This window comes from Giraffa tippelskirchi, chromosome 7, assembly GCF_054371585.1.
Source record: "Giraffa tippelskirchi isolate mGirTip1 chromosome 7, T2T-mGirTip1v1.2.pri, whole genome shotgun sequence".
NCBI lineage: Eukaryota > Metazoa > Chordata > Mammalia > Artiodactyla > Giraffidae > Giraffa > Giraffa tippelskirchi.
In genome coordinates this window covers 89473526-89491126 of record NC_137281.1, presented here as the reverse complement: position 1 = coordinate 89491126, position 17601 = coordinate 89473526, and the positions used below count along the sequence as shown (strand labels likewise).

The 17601-nt window shown below is 40.8% G+C and overlaps 2 protein-coding genes across 4 annotated transcripts in view; both read right to left on the bottom strand.

Annotated features, from left to right (window-relative positions):
* The window catches only part of SALL2 (spalt like transcription factor 2), a 53775-nt gene extending 44093 nt beyond the window's left edge, over positions 1-9682 (bottom strand). Inside the window, exons 1-2 of one of the 3 annotated variants that reach the window (XM_081506754.1) lie at positions 9515-9682; positions 4327-4467 (exon numbers count right to left, since the gene is read on the bottom strand). In XM_081506754.1, the coding sequence (XP_081362880.1) occupies positions 4327-4447 (121 nt within the window). In that variant the 5' untranslated portion in view covers positions 4448-4467; positions 9515-9682. Of the gene's footprint in view, positions 1-4326; positions 4468-9253 lie in introns of all 3 variants that reach the window. The other 2 variants (XM_081506755.1, XM_081506765.1) reach the window with 2 other exon arrangements.
* OR10G3 (olfactory receptor family 10 subfamily G member 3) lies at positions 9317-10258 on the bottom strand. Its single transcript, XM_081506852.1, has one exon. It carries the CDS (start codon positions 10256-10258, stop codon positions 9317-9319), a length of 942 nt encoding a protein of 313 aa, XP_081362978.1.
* Positions 10259-17601: the final 7343 nt, after the last annotated feature.

Below are 17601 nucleotides of genomic sequence, written 5' to 3'. Positions count from 1 at the left end.
AATAAAGCAAAATTAGATGTTTTTCTGGAACTCTCTTGCTTTTTCGATGATCCAGCGGATGTTGGTAATTTGATCTCTGGTTCCTCTGTCTTTTCTAAATCCAGCTTGAACATCTGGAAGTTCATGGTTCATGTATTGTTGAAGCCTGGCTTGGAGAATTTTGAGCGTTACTTTGCTCGCGTGAATTTAACTCAGATGACCATTATATCTACTACTGTGGGCAGGAATCCCTTAGCAGTAGTGCAGTAGACATCAGAGTCAACAAAAGAGTCTGAAATGCAGTACTTGAATGCAATCTCAAAAACGACAGAATGATCTCTGTTTGTTTCTAAGGTAAACCATTCAATATCACAGTAATCCAAGTCTATGTCCCGACCAGTAATGCTGAAGAAGCTGAACATGAACAGTTCTATGAAGACCTACAAGATCTTCTAGAAGTAACACCCAGAAAAGATGTCCTCTTCATTATAGGTGACTGGAATGCAAAAGTAGGAAGTCAAGAGCTACCTGGAGTAACAGGCAAATTTGGCCTTGGAGTACAAAACGAAGCTGGTCAAAGGCTAACAGTTTTGCCAAGAGAATGCACCGGTCATTGCAAACACCCTCTTCCAGCAACACAAGAGAAGACTACACATGGACATCACTAGATGGTCAATACCGAAATCAGAGTGATTATATTCTTTGCAGCCAAAGATGGAGAAGTTCTATACAGTTAGTAAAAACAAGACCAAGAGCTGACCGTGGCTCAGATCATGAACTCCTTATTGCCAAATTCAAACTTAAATTGAAGAAAGTAGGGAAAACCACTAGACCACTCAGGTATGACCTAAATCAAACCCCTTATAATTATACAGTGGAAGTGACAAATAGATTCAAGGGATTAGATCTGATAGAGAGCCCGAAGAACTATGGACAGAGGTTTGTGACATTGTACAGGAGGCAGGGATCAAGATCATCCCCAAGAAAAAGAAATGCAAAAAGGCAAAATGGTTGTATAACGAGGCCTTACAAATAGCTGAGAAAACAAGAGAAGCAAAAGGCAAAGGAGAAAAGGAAAGATATACCCATTTGAATGCAGAGTTCCAAAGAATAGCAAGGAGAGATAAGAAAGCCTTCCTCAGCGATCAATGCAAAGAAATAGAGGAAAACAATAGAATGGGAAAGACTAGAGATCTCTTCAAGAAAATTAGAGATACCAAGGGAACATTTCATGCAAAGATGGGCTCAGCAAACGACAGAAATGGTATGGACTTAACAGAAGCACAAGATATTAAGAAGAGGTGTCAATAATACACCGAAGAACTGTACAAAAAAGATCTTCACGACCCAGATAACCACAATGGTGTGATCACTCACCTAGAGCTAGACATCCTGGAATGAGAAGTCAAATGGGCCTTAAGAAGCATCACTATGAACAAAGCTAGTGGAGGTGATGGAATTCCAGTTGAGCTCTTTCAAATCCTGACAGATGATGCTGTGAAAGTGCTGCACTTAATATGCCAGCAAATCTGGAAAACTCAGCAGTGGCCACAGGACTGGAAAAGGTCAGTTTTCATTTCACTCCCAAAGAAAGGCAATGCCAAAGAATGTTCAAACTACTGCGCACAATTGCACTCATCTCACAACTAGAGAGTAACCCCTGCTATTAAAGGAAAGCCTGCGCGATGGGGAAGACCCAGTCTAGCCAAAAATAAATAAAACCTGTCCTTACTGAAAGTAATAACATCTAAGGGTATTTTTAGATGCCTTTAGATATTTATTTCAGCTTTATTCATAGTGACAAAAACTCAAAACACTCAATAATATTCACAAAGATGAACGATTAAATAAGTTACGAAAATCATCCTGAGTAATATTGTACAGCTATTCAGAAAGAATGAGTTAGAACCATACGTACTGACCTGAAGGAATGAACATTATATTTTATAATGTGGAGGAAAGGAAAGAGAGCTGTCATTCAACAGTTGTTGCTCAAAGAAGTGAAGTGATAGTTGATTGGTCGTGTCTGACTCTTCAAGACTCCATGGACTGTAGCCCACCAGGCTCCTCTGTCCATGGAATTCTCTGGCAAGAATACTGGAATGGGTTGCCATTTCCTTCTCCAGGAGACTTCCCGACCCAGGGATTGAGCTTGGATGTCCTGCATTACAGGCAGATTTTTTACTCTCTGAGCCACCAGGGAAGACTATAATGTGGAGGAGGGATAGCAAATTGTAGAAAACATGTATATAATAATGTATATAAAATATAAAACTCACTAGAGGGAATTGCCTGGTTTCCCAGTGGTTAGAACTCTCCATTCTAGGGGGTATGGGTTCAATTCCTGGTTGGGGTACTAAGATCCTTTAAACTGTGAGACCAAAATGGAGGACAGAGGTCCTCTGGGGACAAAAAGAGAATCCTTTAGAAGATATAATGACTGAAAATTTGTAAAAACTCAAGGAGAGAGGCATGAGCAAGAGAACAAGAAAGGTAACCAATTACGAGGTGTAGTCACAGCATTCTTAACTGGCTGCTGCTGCCGCTGCTGCTAAGTCACTTCAGTCGTGTCCAACTCTGTTCGACCCCATAGACGGCAGCCCACCAGGCTCCCTTGTCCCTGGGATTCTCCAGGCAAGAACACTGGGGTGGGTTGCCATTTCCTCCTCCAATGCATGAAAGTGAAAAGTGAAAGTGAAGTCGCTCAGTCCTGTCTGACTCTTCGTGACCCCATGGACTGCAGCCTACCAGGCTCCTCGGTCCATGGGATTTTCCAGGCAAGAGTACTGGAGTGGGGTGCCATCGCCTTCTCCGTCTTAACTGGCTATATGAACAATATTTACACAGTCATAATGTAATACCCTTTTCATACTGTTCATGGGGTCCTCAAGGCAAGAATACTGGAGTGGTTTGCCATTCCCTTCTCCAGTGGACTGCATTTTGTCAGAACTCTCCACCATGACCCGTCTGTCTTGGGTGGCCCTACCCGGCGTGGCTCATAGTTGCATTGAATTAGACAAGGCTGTGGTCCATGTGATCCGATTGGTTAGTTTTCTGGGATTGTGGTTTTCAGTCTGTCTGCCCTCTGATGGAGAAGGATAAGAGGCTTATGGAAGCTTCCTGATGGGAGAGATTGACTGAGGGGGAAACTGGGTCTTATTCTGATGGGCAGGGCCATGCTCAGTAAATCTTCAATCCAACTTTCTGTCGATGGGTGGGGTTGTATTCCCTCCTTGTTATTAACCTGGGGCCAAACTATGCTGGAGGTAATGAAGATAATGGCGACCTCCTTCAAAAGGTCCCAGCACACACTGCTACCACTCAGTGCTCCCAACCCTGCAGCAGGCCATCTGGTCCCATCACTTCATGGCAAATAGATGGGGAAACAATAGAAACAGTGACAGACTTTATTTTGGAGGGCTCCAAAATCACTGCAGATGGTGATTGCAGCCATGAAATTAAAAGATGCTTGCTCCTTGGAAGAAAAGTTATGACCAACCTAGACAACATATTAAAAAGCAGAGACATTACTTTGCCAACAAAGGTCCATCTAGTCAAAGCTATGGTTTTTCCAGTAGTTATGTATGGATATGAGATTTGGACTATAAAGAAAGCTGAGCACCGAGGAATTGATGCTTTTGAACTGTGGTGTTGGAGAAGACTCTTGAGAGTCCCTTGGACTGCAAGGAGATCCAACCAGTCCATCCTAAAGGAAATCAGTCCTGAATATTCATTGGAAGGACTGATGCTGAAGCTGAAACTCCAATACTTTGGCCATCTGATGTGAAGAAGTGACTAATTGGAAAAGATTCTGATGCTGGGAAAGATTGAAGGTGGGAGAAGGAGACAACAGAGGATAAGGTGGTTGGATGGCATCACCGACTTGATGGACATGAGTCTGAGTAAACTCTGGGAGTTGGTGATGGACAGGGAGGCCTGGCATGCTGCAGTCCATGGGGTTGCAAAGAGTCAGACACGACTGAGAGACTGAACTGAACTGAATGTAATACTCTTTAGGTAAATTGTTTTTAGTGGTTTTATATATTTGGAATTATCATAAACAGAGTAATAAAGGTCTACTGGTGGTTACGGAATGGAATAAAAATATTATCAACTTTGACAATTAAAAAGCACAGATGCCAGAAGTCTGGAGGTGAAGATAGAGAGATGGAGGGAAGGATGGGAGATGTGATAAGTATTCTTTTATAAAGTGAAGGGGCAAGAGATTTAATTTTATTTATTCACTAATTAGACAAACTTATTGAGCATGTGCTACATTCTAGGCATTCTTCTTCCCATTAAAAATTCAGTGGTGAACAAAACAGATACAGATCTCTGCCTACTTACCAAGTTGGACGATAGAAGAGTTACGGTTGCAGCCATAGTTTATGTCAACAATGGATGGTAAATTGGTCCACAACACACTCCAAAATTGCAGAATTGGGCACATCCTGGGTATGGCAGTCATGGAGGTGTCACTGGGGTCTCCTTTCAAGAAAGAAATAAGCTAGTATATACATCCCAGTGAGAAAATATACCTTTACCCTTCAAGAGAGGGAAGAGGAAATGACATTGAGGTTTCCACTTGGTATTATTTATTTCCATCTTTCTATATTGTCAGGCATTTTAATTCAGGTTCTCTAGGAAGCTGACTCCTAAGAGTCAGAATAGCAGACCTAGAGGGATAAGGAAGCAAGGGTGGGTAGGAAGAGCCTCAGACTGCTGAGCAGTTCTGAGGAAGTCTCAGGCAGCCCAATGAGAGCTGTGGGGCAGAGGCTGCTTAAAGTAGAGCTGGGCAGAAACAGCTTGACCCTAGGTGGCCTCACTGCACTTTCACTGGCTGGGGACAGTGCCCTTCCAATGCTGCAGTATCCCCAAAGATGCCACAGCTGGAGGCAGGTAACTGTGCCTCTTGCAGCTGATTTCTAGAAAATCACCCATTTTATCCAGTACGAAAATTGAGAAAGTTGAGAAGCTTTTAAGTACCTGGCTAAGATGACCTCCAAGATTTTTGCCCTCTGGTATGTATACTCTCTCCCAGTTATTCAATCAAACCCAATCAAAATTTCTTCTAGGTGTTGATGTGAAGGGAGTTTGCAGATGTAATTAAGGCTCCAAATGAGTTGATCTTAAAATAGGAAGATTATCCTCTTTGGACCTGACTTAATCAGGTAAGCCCTCAGGCAATCAGTACTGCATTCCTCATGGAGAGAGAGACTCAAAGCATGAGAGGGATTCTAAGTGAGGGTGAGTCTCCATTGCTGACCTTGAAGATGGAGAGGGCCATGTGGCAAGGAATTCGGGCAGAGGGCTGAGAATGCCCTAGAGACTGAGAATGTCCTTTAGCTGACAGCCAACAAGGGGACAGGGACCCAAGTTTTATAATTGCCAGGAACTGAGTTCTGCTATCTTGGAGAAGGCAATGGCAACCCACTCCAGTACTCTTGCCTGGAAAATCCCATGGACGGAGGAGCCTGGTGGGCTGCAGTCCATGGGATTGCTAAGAGTCAGACACGACTGAGTGACTTCACTTTCACTGTTCACTTTCATGCATTGGAGAGGGAAATGGCAACCCACTCCAGTGTTCTTGCCTAGAGAATCCCGGGGCTGACGAAGCCTGGTAGGCTGCCGTCTATGGGGTCGCACAGAGTCGGACACGACTGACGTGACTTAGCAGCAGCAGCAGAGTTCTGCTATAACCATGTGAGCTAGGATGACAACCAGGAACTCCGCTCAGGAACTCCTGATTTTAGCCCTGTGACATCCTAAGTAGAGAACCAAGTCCTTCTATACTTCGATTTGAGACCTATAAATCCATGAGTTAATAAGTGGGGTTTGTTTTAAGCTGCTAAAATTGAATTAAATCCAGACTTCCTACATAGTTTCCAAGGCTTTACATGAGCTGGCCCTTGTGTAGTCATGTACTCTGTACCCCCAGGAACTACACTTCAACAACATTTGCTTTCCTTTCAAACATGTCAAACTCTTTTCTATCCTGGAGGCTTGTACTAGCTTTCCTCTCAGTTTGGAAACCTTCCTGAGATTTTTCAGGGCTATGGCTTAAAAAACTTTTATTATGAGGATTTCCAAACACACATGACCAACCTAGATGGCATATTAAAAAGCAGAGACATTGCTTTGCCAACAAAGGTCCGTCTAGTCAAAGCTATGATTTTTTCAGTAGTCATGTATGGATGTGAGAGTTGGACTGTAAATAAAGCTGAGCGCCAAAGAATTGATGCTTTTGAACATTGGTGTTGGAGAAGACTCTTGAGAGTCCCTTGGAAAGCAAAGAGATCAAACAGTCAATCCTGAAGGAAATCAGTCCTGAATATTCATTGGAAGGACTGATGCTGAAGCTGAAACTCCAATACTTTGGCCACCTGATCAAAGAACTAACTCATTGGAAAAGACCCTGATGCTGGGAAAGATTGAAGGCAGGAGGAGAAGGGGACGACAGAGGATGAGGTTGTTGGATGGCATCACCGACTTGATGGACATTAGTTTGAGCAGGCTCCGGGAGTTGGTGATGGACAGGGAAGCCTGGTGTGCTGCAGTCCATGAGGTCGCAGAGTCAGACATGACTGAGTGACTGAACTGAAACACATATGAGTAAATAGAATGAATTCCTACCTTCAGCTACCTTCAACGGACATATGGCCTTTCTCATCTATATTCTTCCTTCCCTCTCCTTGAAAGATTTTACATTTTATTTTTAATTGTAAAATACATATAAAATTTACCAGCTTCTATTTTTCAGTGTTTAGTTCAGTAGTGTTAAGTGTATTTACCTTGTACAACCAATCTCTAGAACTCCTTGCATCTTGCAAAACTGAAATTCTGTTAGCTCTCCATTTCCTCTACCTTCAGGCCCTGGCAACCACCATTCTACTTCTGTCTCCATGAATTTGACTACTTTAGGGATCTCATATAAGAGGAATTTGTATAGACTCATATAAGAGTCTTTTTGTCACAGGCTTATTTTACGTAGCATAATGCCTTAAAGATTCATCCATATTGTAACAGGTTTCATAATTTCCTTTTTTTTAAAGGCTGAATAATATTCCACTGTGTGTATATATCACATTTTGCTTATCCAAACAAAACCCGTTCAGGGACACGAGGGTTGTTTTCACATTTTGGTGATTGTGAATAATATTGTTATGAACATGGGTGTACAAATATCTTTGAGGTCCTACTTTCAACTCGTTTAGGTATATACCCAGAAATGGGATCACTGGATCATATGGTAATTCTAGTTTTAATGTTTTTAGTAACTGCCAAACTGTTTTACAAAGTGACTGCCCCATTGTACAGTCCAATGTACAATGGCCAAGTAGCCTACAGTAACCTTAACCTGACTCTTGGCCCCTCACGTGACTACATACTCTAGATAGGAGCCTTCAGAGTCACAAGTAAATTGAAGTTCCTGGTATGACTCCCCCAATACCTTAATGATCAACCAGCTGTCTTGCCTCTAGGACTTTCCCCTTACATGCCCTTTAAATGAGAACCACATGTGGCTTCTCAAAACTGCCCTGTTGGTTTGAATTTATTAACCTGGCCTTAGCCTGGAACCTCAAACACTCTATACACCAACCTGAGTAAAAGCAAATGCCCTAGGTCATGTCGTTCTCTATCTGCATTCTGCCTTGTCCTCCCCATTTGGCTCCTTGAGTCTTGCTGGGTACTGTCTCCAGGTCCTGTGATTAATAATATACTTCTCTATTTCAAGCCCTGTGTGTTCTGTTGTTGAACCATGGTTTGTTATCTGGCACCTTGTGGTCCACTTAATAAGTGTTAATTTAATAATTTCATAACAGTGTCCAATCTACTTTTTAAACTAATGTTTGCTTCAGTATTAGTTCATGTTGATCAGTATTTTTGTTATACATTTACAGATCACTTTAATGTTATTTTGTTAATTGTTAAGACAACAGCTATGATAGCAATTGTGGTAAGCACCTGGGAAAACAGGAACAAGAGGTATAACAGCCTTGGGAAATTTTTTTGGTTCCTGAGCTATAGATTTAAGCTTATTTTTGTGATGCACAATTCAACCACTTTGTTAACTATTTTGAAGGATTAAGATATTTCACAAATAATATTCTAATTTGAGGGAATTGACCTCAAAGGTATTTGTTTTTTGAACAGAATATTAGGAAATTGTGTGGATCAGCTTCATCCAATGGATAACAGTTAGTGTTCTGTCTCCTATATGAAGTAGATGAATTTGTGAGTCCTTTGGAGATAAACATTAACATGACCGAACTGTTGACTCGGTGCTATGACCAAGAGAGTTTGCTTTATACTGATAGACAGCATGATTTCATCACATGGATAAAGAAATCATTCAATACAAAAAGCTGCACAATAAGGCAGAAGCATAATAAGTTAAGGAGATGCTAAGTGATTGACACCAGAGATACTGCACACAGTTTGCCCACATTACTTAGGCTCTAGCCAACTCCATGAAAGCTTGTCAACCTCATGAATCTAATTTTGATATGGAATATTGATTTAGATAAATTGTCCTGCTGCCCTAATTAATTGTCCTATTTTCTTTTAAAAGGAAATTTCATATTGAGCTTTATTTTTTGGTGTGGGGTAATTATTGAGTCTTTTGGAGAGACTTAATTGTATTCTCTTTTTTGGATTTTTAATTTGGTTTGGATTGTGAAAGTACCAGTTTAAGAGAAGGTTTATTTCTTCAGCAGGCAAGGCGGGCTAAGTACTTTAGTTCCTCTTCACGTCCCATAGGGGCCTCACTATGTCCTCAAAGTCAGCCCTGTAAAGATGCACACGGCAGGGAATCTACAGCTTCTTTTTATTTTTTGGTGGCCATATGTGGGATCTTAGTTCCCTGACCAGGGATCGAGCCCACACTTCCTGTTTAGCCACTGCACCACCAAGAAATCCCTATAGTTTTTTCCCTAGCACTAGCTCCTAAGGTATATATACAGGTGGAACATAACTGAAGAACATTCTCCTATCAAAAGAATTATGATTCATCTTATGAGGGGGTAAGCAATGTGCCTATGGGTCAAAAGGCCTATTGGATGCTTTCGGTATGCCAATCCTCTGGATGTCTGAATGTGCCAGGCTACCTTCTAATGGTCTTAGTCTCACTCCCTGCTCTTGGAGCAGCTAAAGGTTGTTTATCTGAAAGAGACAGTAAGGAACTGCTACAAAGTATTTTACTTTTAACTATAATTAGTCCTGTTGTATTGGTGTTATGTGGCTACACACAAGAGAAAAAGGAAAAAAAACTCACTGAAATCTGAACATTAGTAGAAATTGTAAATGTGAAGTGTCCTCCAGTGGGGGACTGACCCTTTCAAACCTCACTCTTTGTCTCTGGGCCGCCTATCATTCTCTTCAGGGCCAGTTTCACCTCTTGGTTCCGCAGAGTGTAGATGAGGGGGTTGAGGAAAGGAGTGATGGCTGTGGGGAAGAGGGCAGCTGCCCCATCCAGGGGGCTGTTGGTTTCAGGCCTCAGGTAGATGAAGGCACAGGGCACATAGTACACAGTTACCATGGTTACATGGGCTCCACAGGTTGAAAAGGCCCGGTGCCGCCCATCAGCTGTACGGATTCTCAGGATGGCCTGAATGATCTGTATGTAGAAGAGGAGGATCAGCGAGAAGCAACTGGCAACTACCACCCCAATGTCCACAAAGGTCACAAGCTCATTGACTGTTGTATCAGCACAGGCCAGTCTCAGAACTGCAGGGATGTCACAGAAGAAGTAATCTATCTGGTTGGGCCCACAGTAGGGCAAATGGAAGGTTAGGATGGCCTGGAGAGCCCCATGCATGGATCCTGCCACACAAGCTCCAGCCACAAGCAAGGTACTCAGCTTAGCATTCATGAGAACAGGGTAGTGCAGGGGCCGGCATATTGCCAGATACCTATCGTAGGCCATCAAGGTGTAAAGGAAGCACTGGGTGGAGCCCAGAAAGTGATAGAAATAGAGTTGGGCGACACAGCCCCCAAATGGGATCGGTTTGAGGCCCAAGGTGAAGTTCATCATGAGGCGAGGGACAATGATAGAGGAGATGCCCGTGTCAATGATGGAGAGAACACCAAGAAAGATGTACATAGGACGGGCATGGAGCTGTGGGTCTACACAGACAGTGATTAGAATGAGCAGGTTTCCCAGCTGAGTCAGGATGTAGATCAGCAAGAAGAACCCAAAGAGAAACGTTCTTAGCTGAGGTGGGCAGGGAATTCCTGTCAGAATGAACTCAGTCAACAATGTGCCATTGATTCTTTCCATTCTCTGCAGAGATCTTACCTAGAGAACGGACAAAACAGAAGTTATCACGGGGGTAAGAGGGAAGTGAGGAGCTATAAGAGAAAGAAATGATAAAAATGCAGCACAGTGGCAGAGAAGTTTCTCTCATGTGGAGAGATGACAAATAGGGAGAAGTTCTACAGCACTGGTTGGCCTGTTTTGTAAATAAAGTTTCTTTGGAACATAGCCATGCTCATTTACTTACGTATTGTCTGTAGCTGCTTTGGTGCTATGATGACAGAGTTAAGTAGATGTGTTTGGACTGCAAAGCCTAAAGTGTTTACTCTCTGGACCTTTACAGAAAGAGTTTGCTTGTAGGTGCTTGCATCTGGAACACTTTGGTCAAAGATCAAGGGTTAACTGAAAACAACGCATGTGGGAAAGGATATTTGTTTTGTTAGATGGTCTGCCAGTTCAGAAACTTCCAGAAGCCACGGGTTCATTCTTATCTCTTCCAGGACATAAACTTACATAGACGAGGGAGTACGCAAGCAGGAAATGAGAAGATTCCTTTTTCCCTTTGTAGTAGAGACAATAGAATAGAATTTCGATTAAATGGCTAGTTGAGTGTGACAGTGCTGGATATTACACAAGTCTACTCTCTAAGTTGTTTACGATTAAAGGAAGAGAATGCTTATGAGGCTGTAAGCATACGAGAAAAGGTGTGGTTGGTTCTTGGTCATGCGTATTTCAATTTCCTTGTATATTATGATTTTGCTTTGGCTTGTGGTAAAGGAAGAGAAGAGAGCAGGAAAAAAAGAGGCATGGCTGTAGTGAGACATCAGATTAAAGAAAAAGTGAGGATGACAAGCAAGAATGAGAGGAGCAGGATGAAAGCACCATGGCTAGAACAGAGAAAATGATCCTCACTGTGGAAGAGTTATTTCAAGTTTTTAGTCCAACCCCTTGATTGGCATTTCCCCACCTGAAGAGAAGGGTTGGATTAATAAGTTTTAGTTTGCAGGGCAGGAATAGAGACACAGAATTTGAGGACAGGCTTGTGGACACAGCAGGGGAAGGAAAGGGTGGGACGAATTGAGAGAGTAGCATTGAAACTTATATGTTACCATATGTGAAACAGATAGGCAGTGGGAAGTTGCTGTATAACACATGGAGCTCAACCTAGAGGGGTGGGATGGGGTAGCGGGTGGGAGGGAGGTTCAAGAGTGAGAGGACGTATGTATGTTTAATACTGATTTCCTGCTGTTGTATGGCAGAAACCAAAACAACATTATAAAGCAATTATCCTCTAGTTAAAAATTTAAAAAAATTAAAAGAAAACCTCTCCATAGTTGTATGATTCTCTTGTAATCTGAACTCATGGGTTGAAGTTAGGTGTCAAAGAAATTGAAGTGAGGGACTTTTCTGGCAGTCCAGTGGTTAAGACTGCACTCCCAATGCAGGGGGCCCAGGTTCAATCCCTGGTCGAGGAATTAGGATCCTGTGTGCCTCATGGGGTAACCAAAAAAAAAAGAAAGAAATTGAAATGAGTTGGCTGATTTTGATCTGGAGCAATAGAAAGGGAGTTTGATTAACAGGGATTGTCAGGAGCTCTCTGATTAACAGTCCCCTGACCTTCACACCTGTGCTCCAGTTCATGTGAATACAAAGAGCTGAGAAGTGGCAACCCTTGAATAAGACATCATGGACAGATAGTCCTGCTGCTGAAAGAAAACCCTAAAAGTGAATACAGTATTATAATGCATCTTGGTCATCAGTTTGCCTCTTGGTTTTGAGCATTTTGTTGCTCCTCTGGGGTTTCATGTCCCTATTGAGGCTACTGAGATGGGGAATGAAACTCGAGATCCAATTCTGACAAACAATGACAAATAATGGGTAGTTATACTCAAAAATCTTTATGATGAATGCTTAACCTTAAGCCTGTCGTATCTATGCTCTATCGAATGTTAACCCTCATTATTTAACCATCTTTTATAGAACTTAAGAAAAGAAGCAAGAAGTCCTTCTACCACATGTCATGTTATTATTTCCAAGTGAGTGGAATAGCGATTGTGACTCTTTAAATATTTTAGTTGCAGGAAAGCAGTGATGGTTGAACTTCAGAAAGTCAACCACAGAACTCTTCTAGATGCTAAGGTTACAGATATGTCTCCTCTTCCCAATTCCCCACTTCAGAAAGTGCAGAAAGTTTAAGTTACTAGTGACATCCTTGAAAAATTCACGACTGTGCCCAACAATAGTCTTGGTTTGAATAAGCTCAAGCAGCTGCTCGGGTCTGGTTGTCATGGGATATTATAGTTTCCTGGTATATAACAACAGCATTTTGATGTTAAACTCTCCAGATTTAGAGACCTGATTTGGTCAGGTCTTCTGAGAGGAATCAGGCATTGGGAAATCAGCTGATGCTATTCAAATGCTTGAGAGAATGACTTGTAAATCAAATAATCAGTTTGTTAGTTTATAACAGATCTCACTCCCATGACTGAAATGATGTACTTACCAATCAGAGTAACTACTTACTAATACCGAGGCCTCTGGAAACCAAGTTAGGAATCAGATGTACTGTATATTTCTAAGTTTTGAATCAGAGGAAGAAGAATTTGATGGAGCACATTTATCCTGCAGTAGGTCTCACTGAATTACACCTAGTAAATTACATAGTCCCTTTACCTAAGGGAATACTTTAATCTTTTCTTCAGACACAACAGTTTTTTCTTCTGGGCAGTAGTGAGGATACATCAAGAAAGTTTTACTCTAATTATTCTCTTCCTGAGTCTATATCTCTTTTAGATTGCCTTTATTATTTCCAACGGCTCCCTTCTTTTCAACACATTTTCCTAACTTAGAGTTCCCTAGTCATTTTTTCCTCATTTGTTTTCTATACCATTTTTCTGTTTGCACTAGGGGACATTATCCGTTCTCTGAATTATTCTCTAGGAACTGTTATTTCTTTGGGGATTTCCTGTAGATATGGAATTCCAGTCCACACACGCTGTGATGATTCTTGTTTTACTGAACTAGAAAGAGTCATATTTCCTAATCTTACCCTTAGATTTTAGGGCCATTTTAATGGGAGGGATGAGGGGAAGGGATGTAGCCCTGTCTGTGGTAAATGTGATTTCATTCCAGTTGCAACTAAATTTTGTTCTTTGATTCTTTAACACTTTTTCTTTTGCATTTGGTCACAAAGATTAATAGGAAAGCTTCCTTTTGCCTCTGGTATGTCATGACCTTCTATCCTGTGCCACTGCCAGTTATCATAGGTCTCCAAGCATGAACTTGGTGTCCATTGGGTGAATACCCCTCTACTTATTCTGATTCATTAATGTCCCAGATGGGGGTCCAAGATGCCTTAAAGTCTTTCATAATAGAACTGGAAAGAAAGAGAGAGAAGAAGGATGGGAGAGAGAAAGGGGTGGGGAGGGGTAGGAGAAAGAGAGAGATTGAGAAAGAGAGGGAAAGGGGAGAGAGAGAGAAAGGGGAGAGAGCCAGAGAGACAGAGATAGAGAAAGAGACAGAGAGAGATGAATACAGCGTAAACAGAAAAATCATGGCACTGATGAAACCTCAAAGGATTAGGGTGATATGAACTCAGAATAGTGATGGTATTTTATATCTGTGTGGTATTCTCATGATCCTTTGTGGAGTTAAATGACAAAGGAGCCCCATAGTTGAATAGTGCTAAGTACTCCAAGTAAGTTTTATACTTTTCAGTATAGTACTCATTCCACATTTTACTTTACATTCCTTCCCACAAATAAGCCAAAATATTTTAGTAAATCATGTTATTTAAGATTGATAAATCATTAAGAATTTAAAAATTCATTGGTAGCATTAATCCTCAGTGTCCTGAAGCCAGAGATTTGTCTGTGATCTAAATAACAGTTTTAAGAGTTTGAGGGTTCATTCTGTCAAAGATTCTAACCTGGTGTTGCTGCTCTGTTTCTAAAACTAAATGTAGTAGAATTAAGTGCAAGTTCTAAAATTAAACAAGTCAAATTTTGTTAACCTGAATCTGTGAATACATCTTCTTGTCCATCTTCTTTCATTGTCCGGCATTCTGTTACACTGAGCAATTCTTTAAAAAGAAGACCATTCCCTGTGGGGGTTGGCAATATTTTCATGTAATAGAGACCTAGACTGTGAAGATATTGATGCAATGTATTTTTGAATTGTGGCCTGATTAAAATACAGAAGGTCATCTAGTACAAACATGTTTGAAAAAATTATAGGAATCATTAGGGTCCACAAATTGACTATAAATATATAATAGTGATCATTTAAAAAATTGTTAGTGGATGATTTGCCCAGAAGGTAGACTTCTTTTAAAATTAGACAAAGGCGCAAGCTTGACCCCATTTCAATAAATGAGTTTTGCTTAATTCTGATCCCAAATTACATATTTAACTCTAGTCGCCATGTCTCAAATGGCCACAAAGAAATGACCATTCAAAAATCCATCATTTTTTGAAAATCAACTCAAAGCATTTTTTTAGTCTATAAAAAGCATTCCAAATACTTGAAAAACATATAATCTATTGTTATTTTCTGAATTTTACAATAAGACATGTAAAACTGAAAATAATATAAAGAGGAATAACACTGGAATGAATATATACATATATACAATGAGATGAGAAAAAGTTGAGTTACTGTCTGAGAAATGAAACTAAAATATAACACCTGTATAAGCAATGAATTTAAAATGTCTGTTTAAAATAGTCACTATCACAGAAATCAGATTATAGTTTTATTCAACATCCATCTTTCAATCTTCAAATTTTAGGTACAGTATTTATCTTACGGGTGGGAGAAGGGACCTGACAAGGACTAAACAGCAAGGAGCAAAGATGCAACCACCAGAGAACTCTAAGATGCTCTTACCTTCTCTGGTTGGCATTGAGTCTAGGCAGTGAATGAGCTTCTGAAGAAGAGTAGCTTTGGAGAAAGACATAACTAACAGAAGGCTTGGGGAGATTTATCCTGATATAAAAAGGCTTATATGGTAACTATGCAGGAGTGGCAGCTGCGATTACTCCTTGGAAGGAAAGTTATGACCAACCTAGACAGCATATTAAAAAGCAGAGACATTACTTTGTCAACAAAGGTCCGTCTAGTCAAGGCTATGGTTCTTCCAGTGGTCATGTATGGATGTGAAAGTTGGACTATAAAGAAAGCTGAGAGCCAAAGAATTGATGCTTTTGAACTGTGGTGTTGGAGAAGACTCTTGAGAGTCCCTTCAACTGCAAGGAGATCCAACCAGTCCATCCTAAAGGAAATCAGTCCTGAGTGTTCATTGGAAGGACTGATGTTGAAGCTGAAACTCCAATACTTTGGCCACCTGATGCGAAGAGCTGACTCATTTGAAAAGACCCTGATGCTGGGAAAGATTGAGGGCAGGAGGAGAAGGGGACGACAGAGGATGAGATGGTTGGATGGCATCACCGACTCAATGGACATGGGTTTGGGGGAACTCCGGGAGTTGGTGATGGACTGGGAGGCCTGGCGTGCTGCAATTCATGGGGTCTCAAAGAGTCGGACATGACTGAGTGACTGAACTGACTGATTAGTAACTGTATAGTTAGACTTGTGTGTGTGTGTGTGTGTGTGTGTGTGTGTATGTGTGTGTGTGTGTGTGTGTGTGTGTGTGTGTGTGCATGCTTAGTCACTAAGTCATGTTTGACTCTTTGGACACCATGGGTTGTAGCCTGCCAGGATCCTCTGTCCATGGGATTTTCCAGGTAAGAATACTGGAATAGGTTGCCATTCCCTTCTCCAGGGGATCTTCCTGACCCAGGGATCAAATCTGTGTCATCTGCATTGGCAGGTGGATTCTTTACCACTGAGCTACCTGGGAAGCCCACAGTTAGGCTTAACAGGCAGTAAAGAAAATTTCTAAAAGAGAAAAGAGAGATGAAAGAGAAAAACACTGACTAATGAAGCAAGGAAAGACAATGAGAAGTAAAGCGACATAGATGGAGAAACCCCTTACACAGTGTTTGACCAAGCATTTATCTATATCTGAAACTTACTTTGCATTCATTTATATTTGGAAATAGCTTCCTCTTTTTTTTTTAACACCTCAGTGATCAAGTCTTGTAGGTGATATTTAACTCTGGGAAATTGGATAGGACTAGGGCAGGTGCTATTTGGCGGAGAGAGAATCACCTTTACATGGAGGTGTCAGCATCTACAGAAAATCGTTTTTCAACACAGAAGAGATATAAATCTGTTCCGAGAGAGATTGCAATGGGTTTGGATCCAAGGTTCAGCAGGAGTTATTGTGAAGAGCTTATGGCGGAAGACCCAATTAGTTAGTTCTGGCTGGATCAAAATGAAGGACCAAACTATTGAACTTGATTTATTATTTGCCTGGTAATATGTAGACATCCTCTTCCAGTCTCCATATAAACTTGGGGAAGAGTTGTTGCTCCCGCTGAAGGTAGTTGCTGAAGTTGGTCTCTTGTTTTTCTGTTGCTTCTTTTATTTTCCCCAGGGTTAATTACTGTGTGTGAGACCTTTGGCTTAGGGAATATTGTAATAGCACCCCTGTGATAAGACAAAACCAATATCTATGGTTTGTTTCCTGGGAAACTCCCTTAGTTTCTAGCTTTTTCCTGTTTTTGTTTTTTAAAAGCTTTTTCCAGCTTTGTAACATCAGGTGAAACAAAGGCAATAGGGCTTAACATGGCTTGTTGATAACTTCACATCTGTGATTTCTTTTCTTTTCCAAAAACAAATTTGAAAAAAAGGAAGGAAAAACTAATGTAGTTGTTACAGGTCGAAAATGTTTTCATACTGGTACATACACATTTTATGAACTCATACTTCATAAATACTAAGGTGCTCAGATAGAACCACATAGGAGAAGCACAGAATCTCAGGGTCAGAGGAACATGAGAAGTAATCCAATCCAGCTATTATCTCTAATACGTTGTTATACTTTCTGGGCAGTGATTTTTTAGAAAATTTATGTATAATTGACATATAATGTTACATTAGTTTCAAAGTGATTCAATGCTTATATAAATTAGGAGGCAATCACCATGTTGTCTATTTTCTATCTATCATCCTTTAAAGTTATTACAATATTTATTGGTTATATTCCCTATTCTGTGCTTTTCCTCCCCATGACTTATTTATTTTATTAACTGGCTCTTCTATCCATTATTGTGAGTGGGATCTTGGAGTCTCCACCTATCATTGTAGAACAGTGTATCTCTCCCTTTAGCTTTGTCAGGTTTGCTTCATATATTTTGATGATCTGTCATCAGGCATGTAAATGTTTATAATTGTTATACGTTCTTGCTGTACTGAAACCTTTATTACTATGTGATGTCTTCCTTATCTCTGGCATCTTTTTG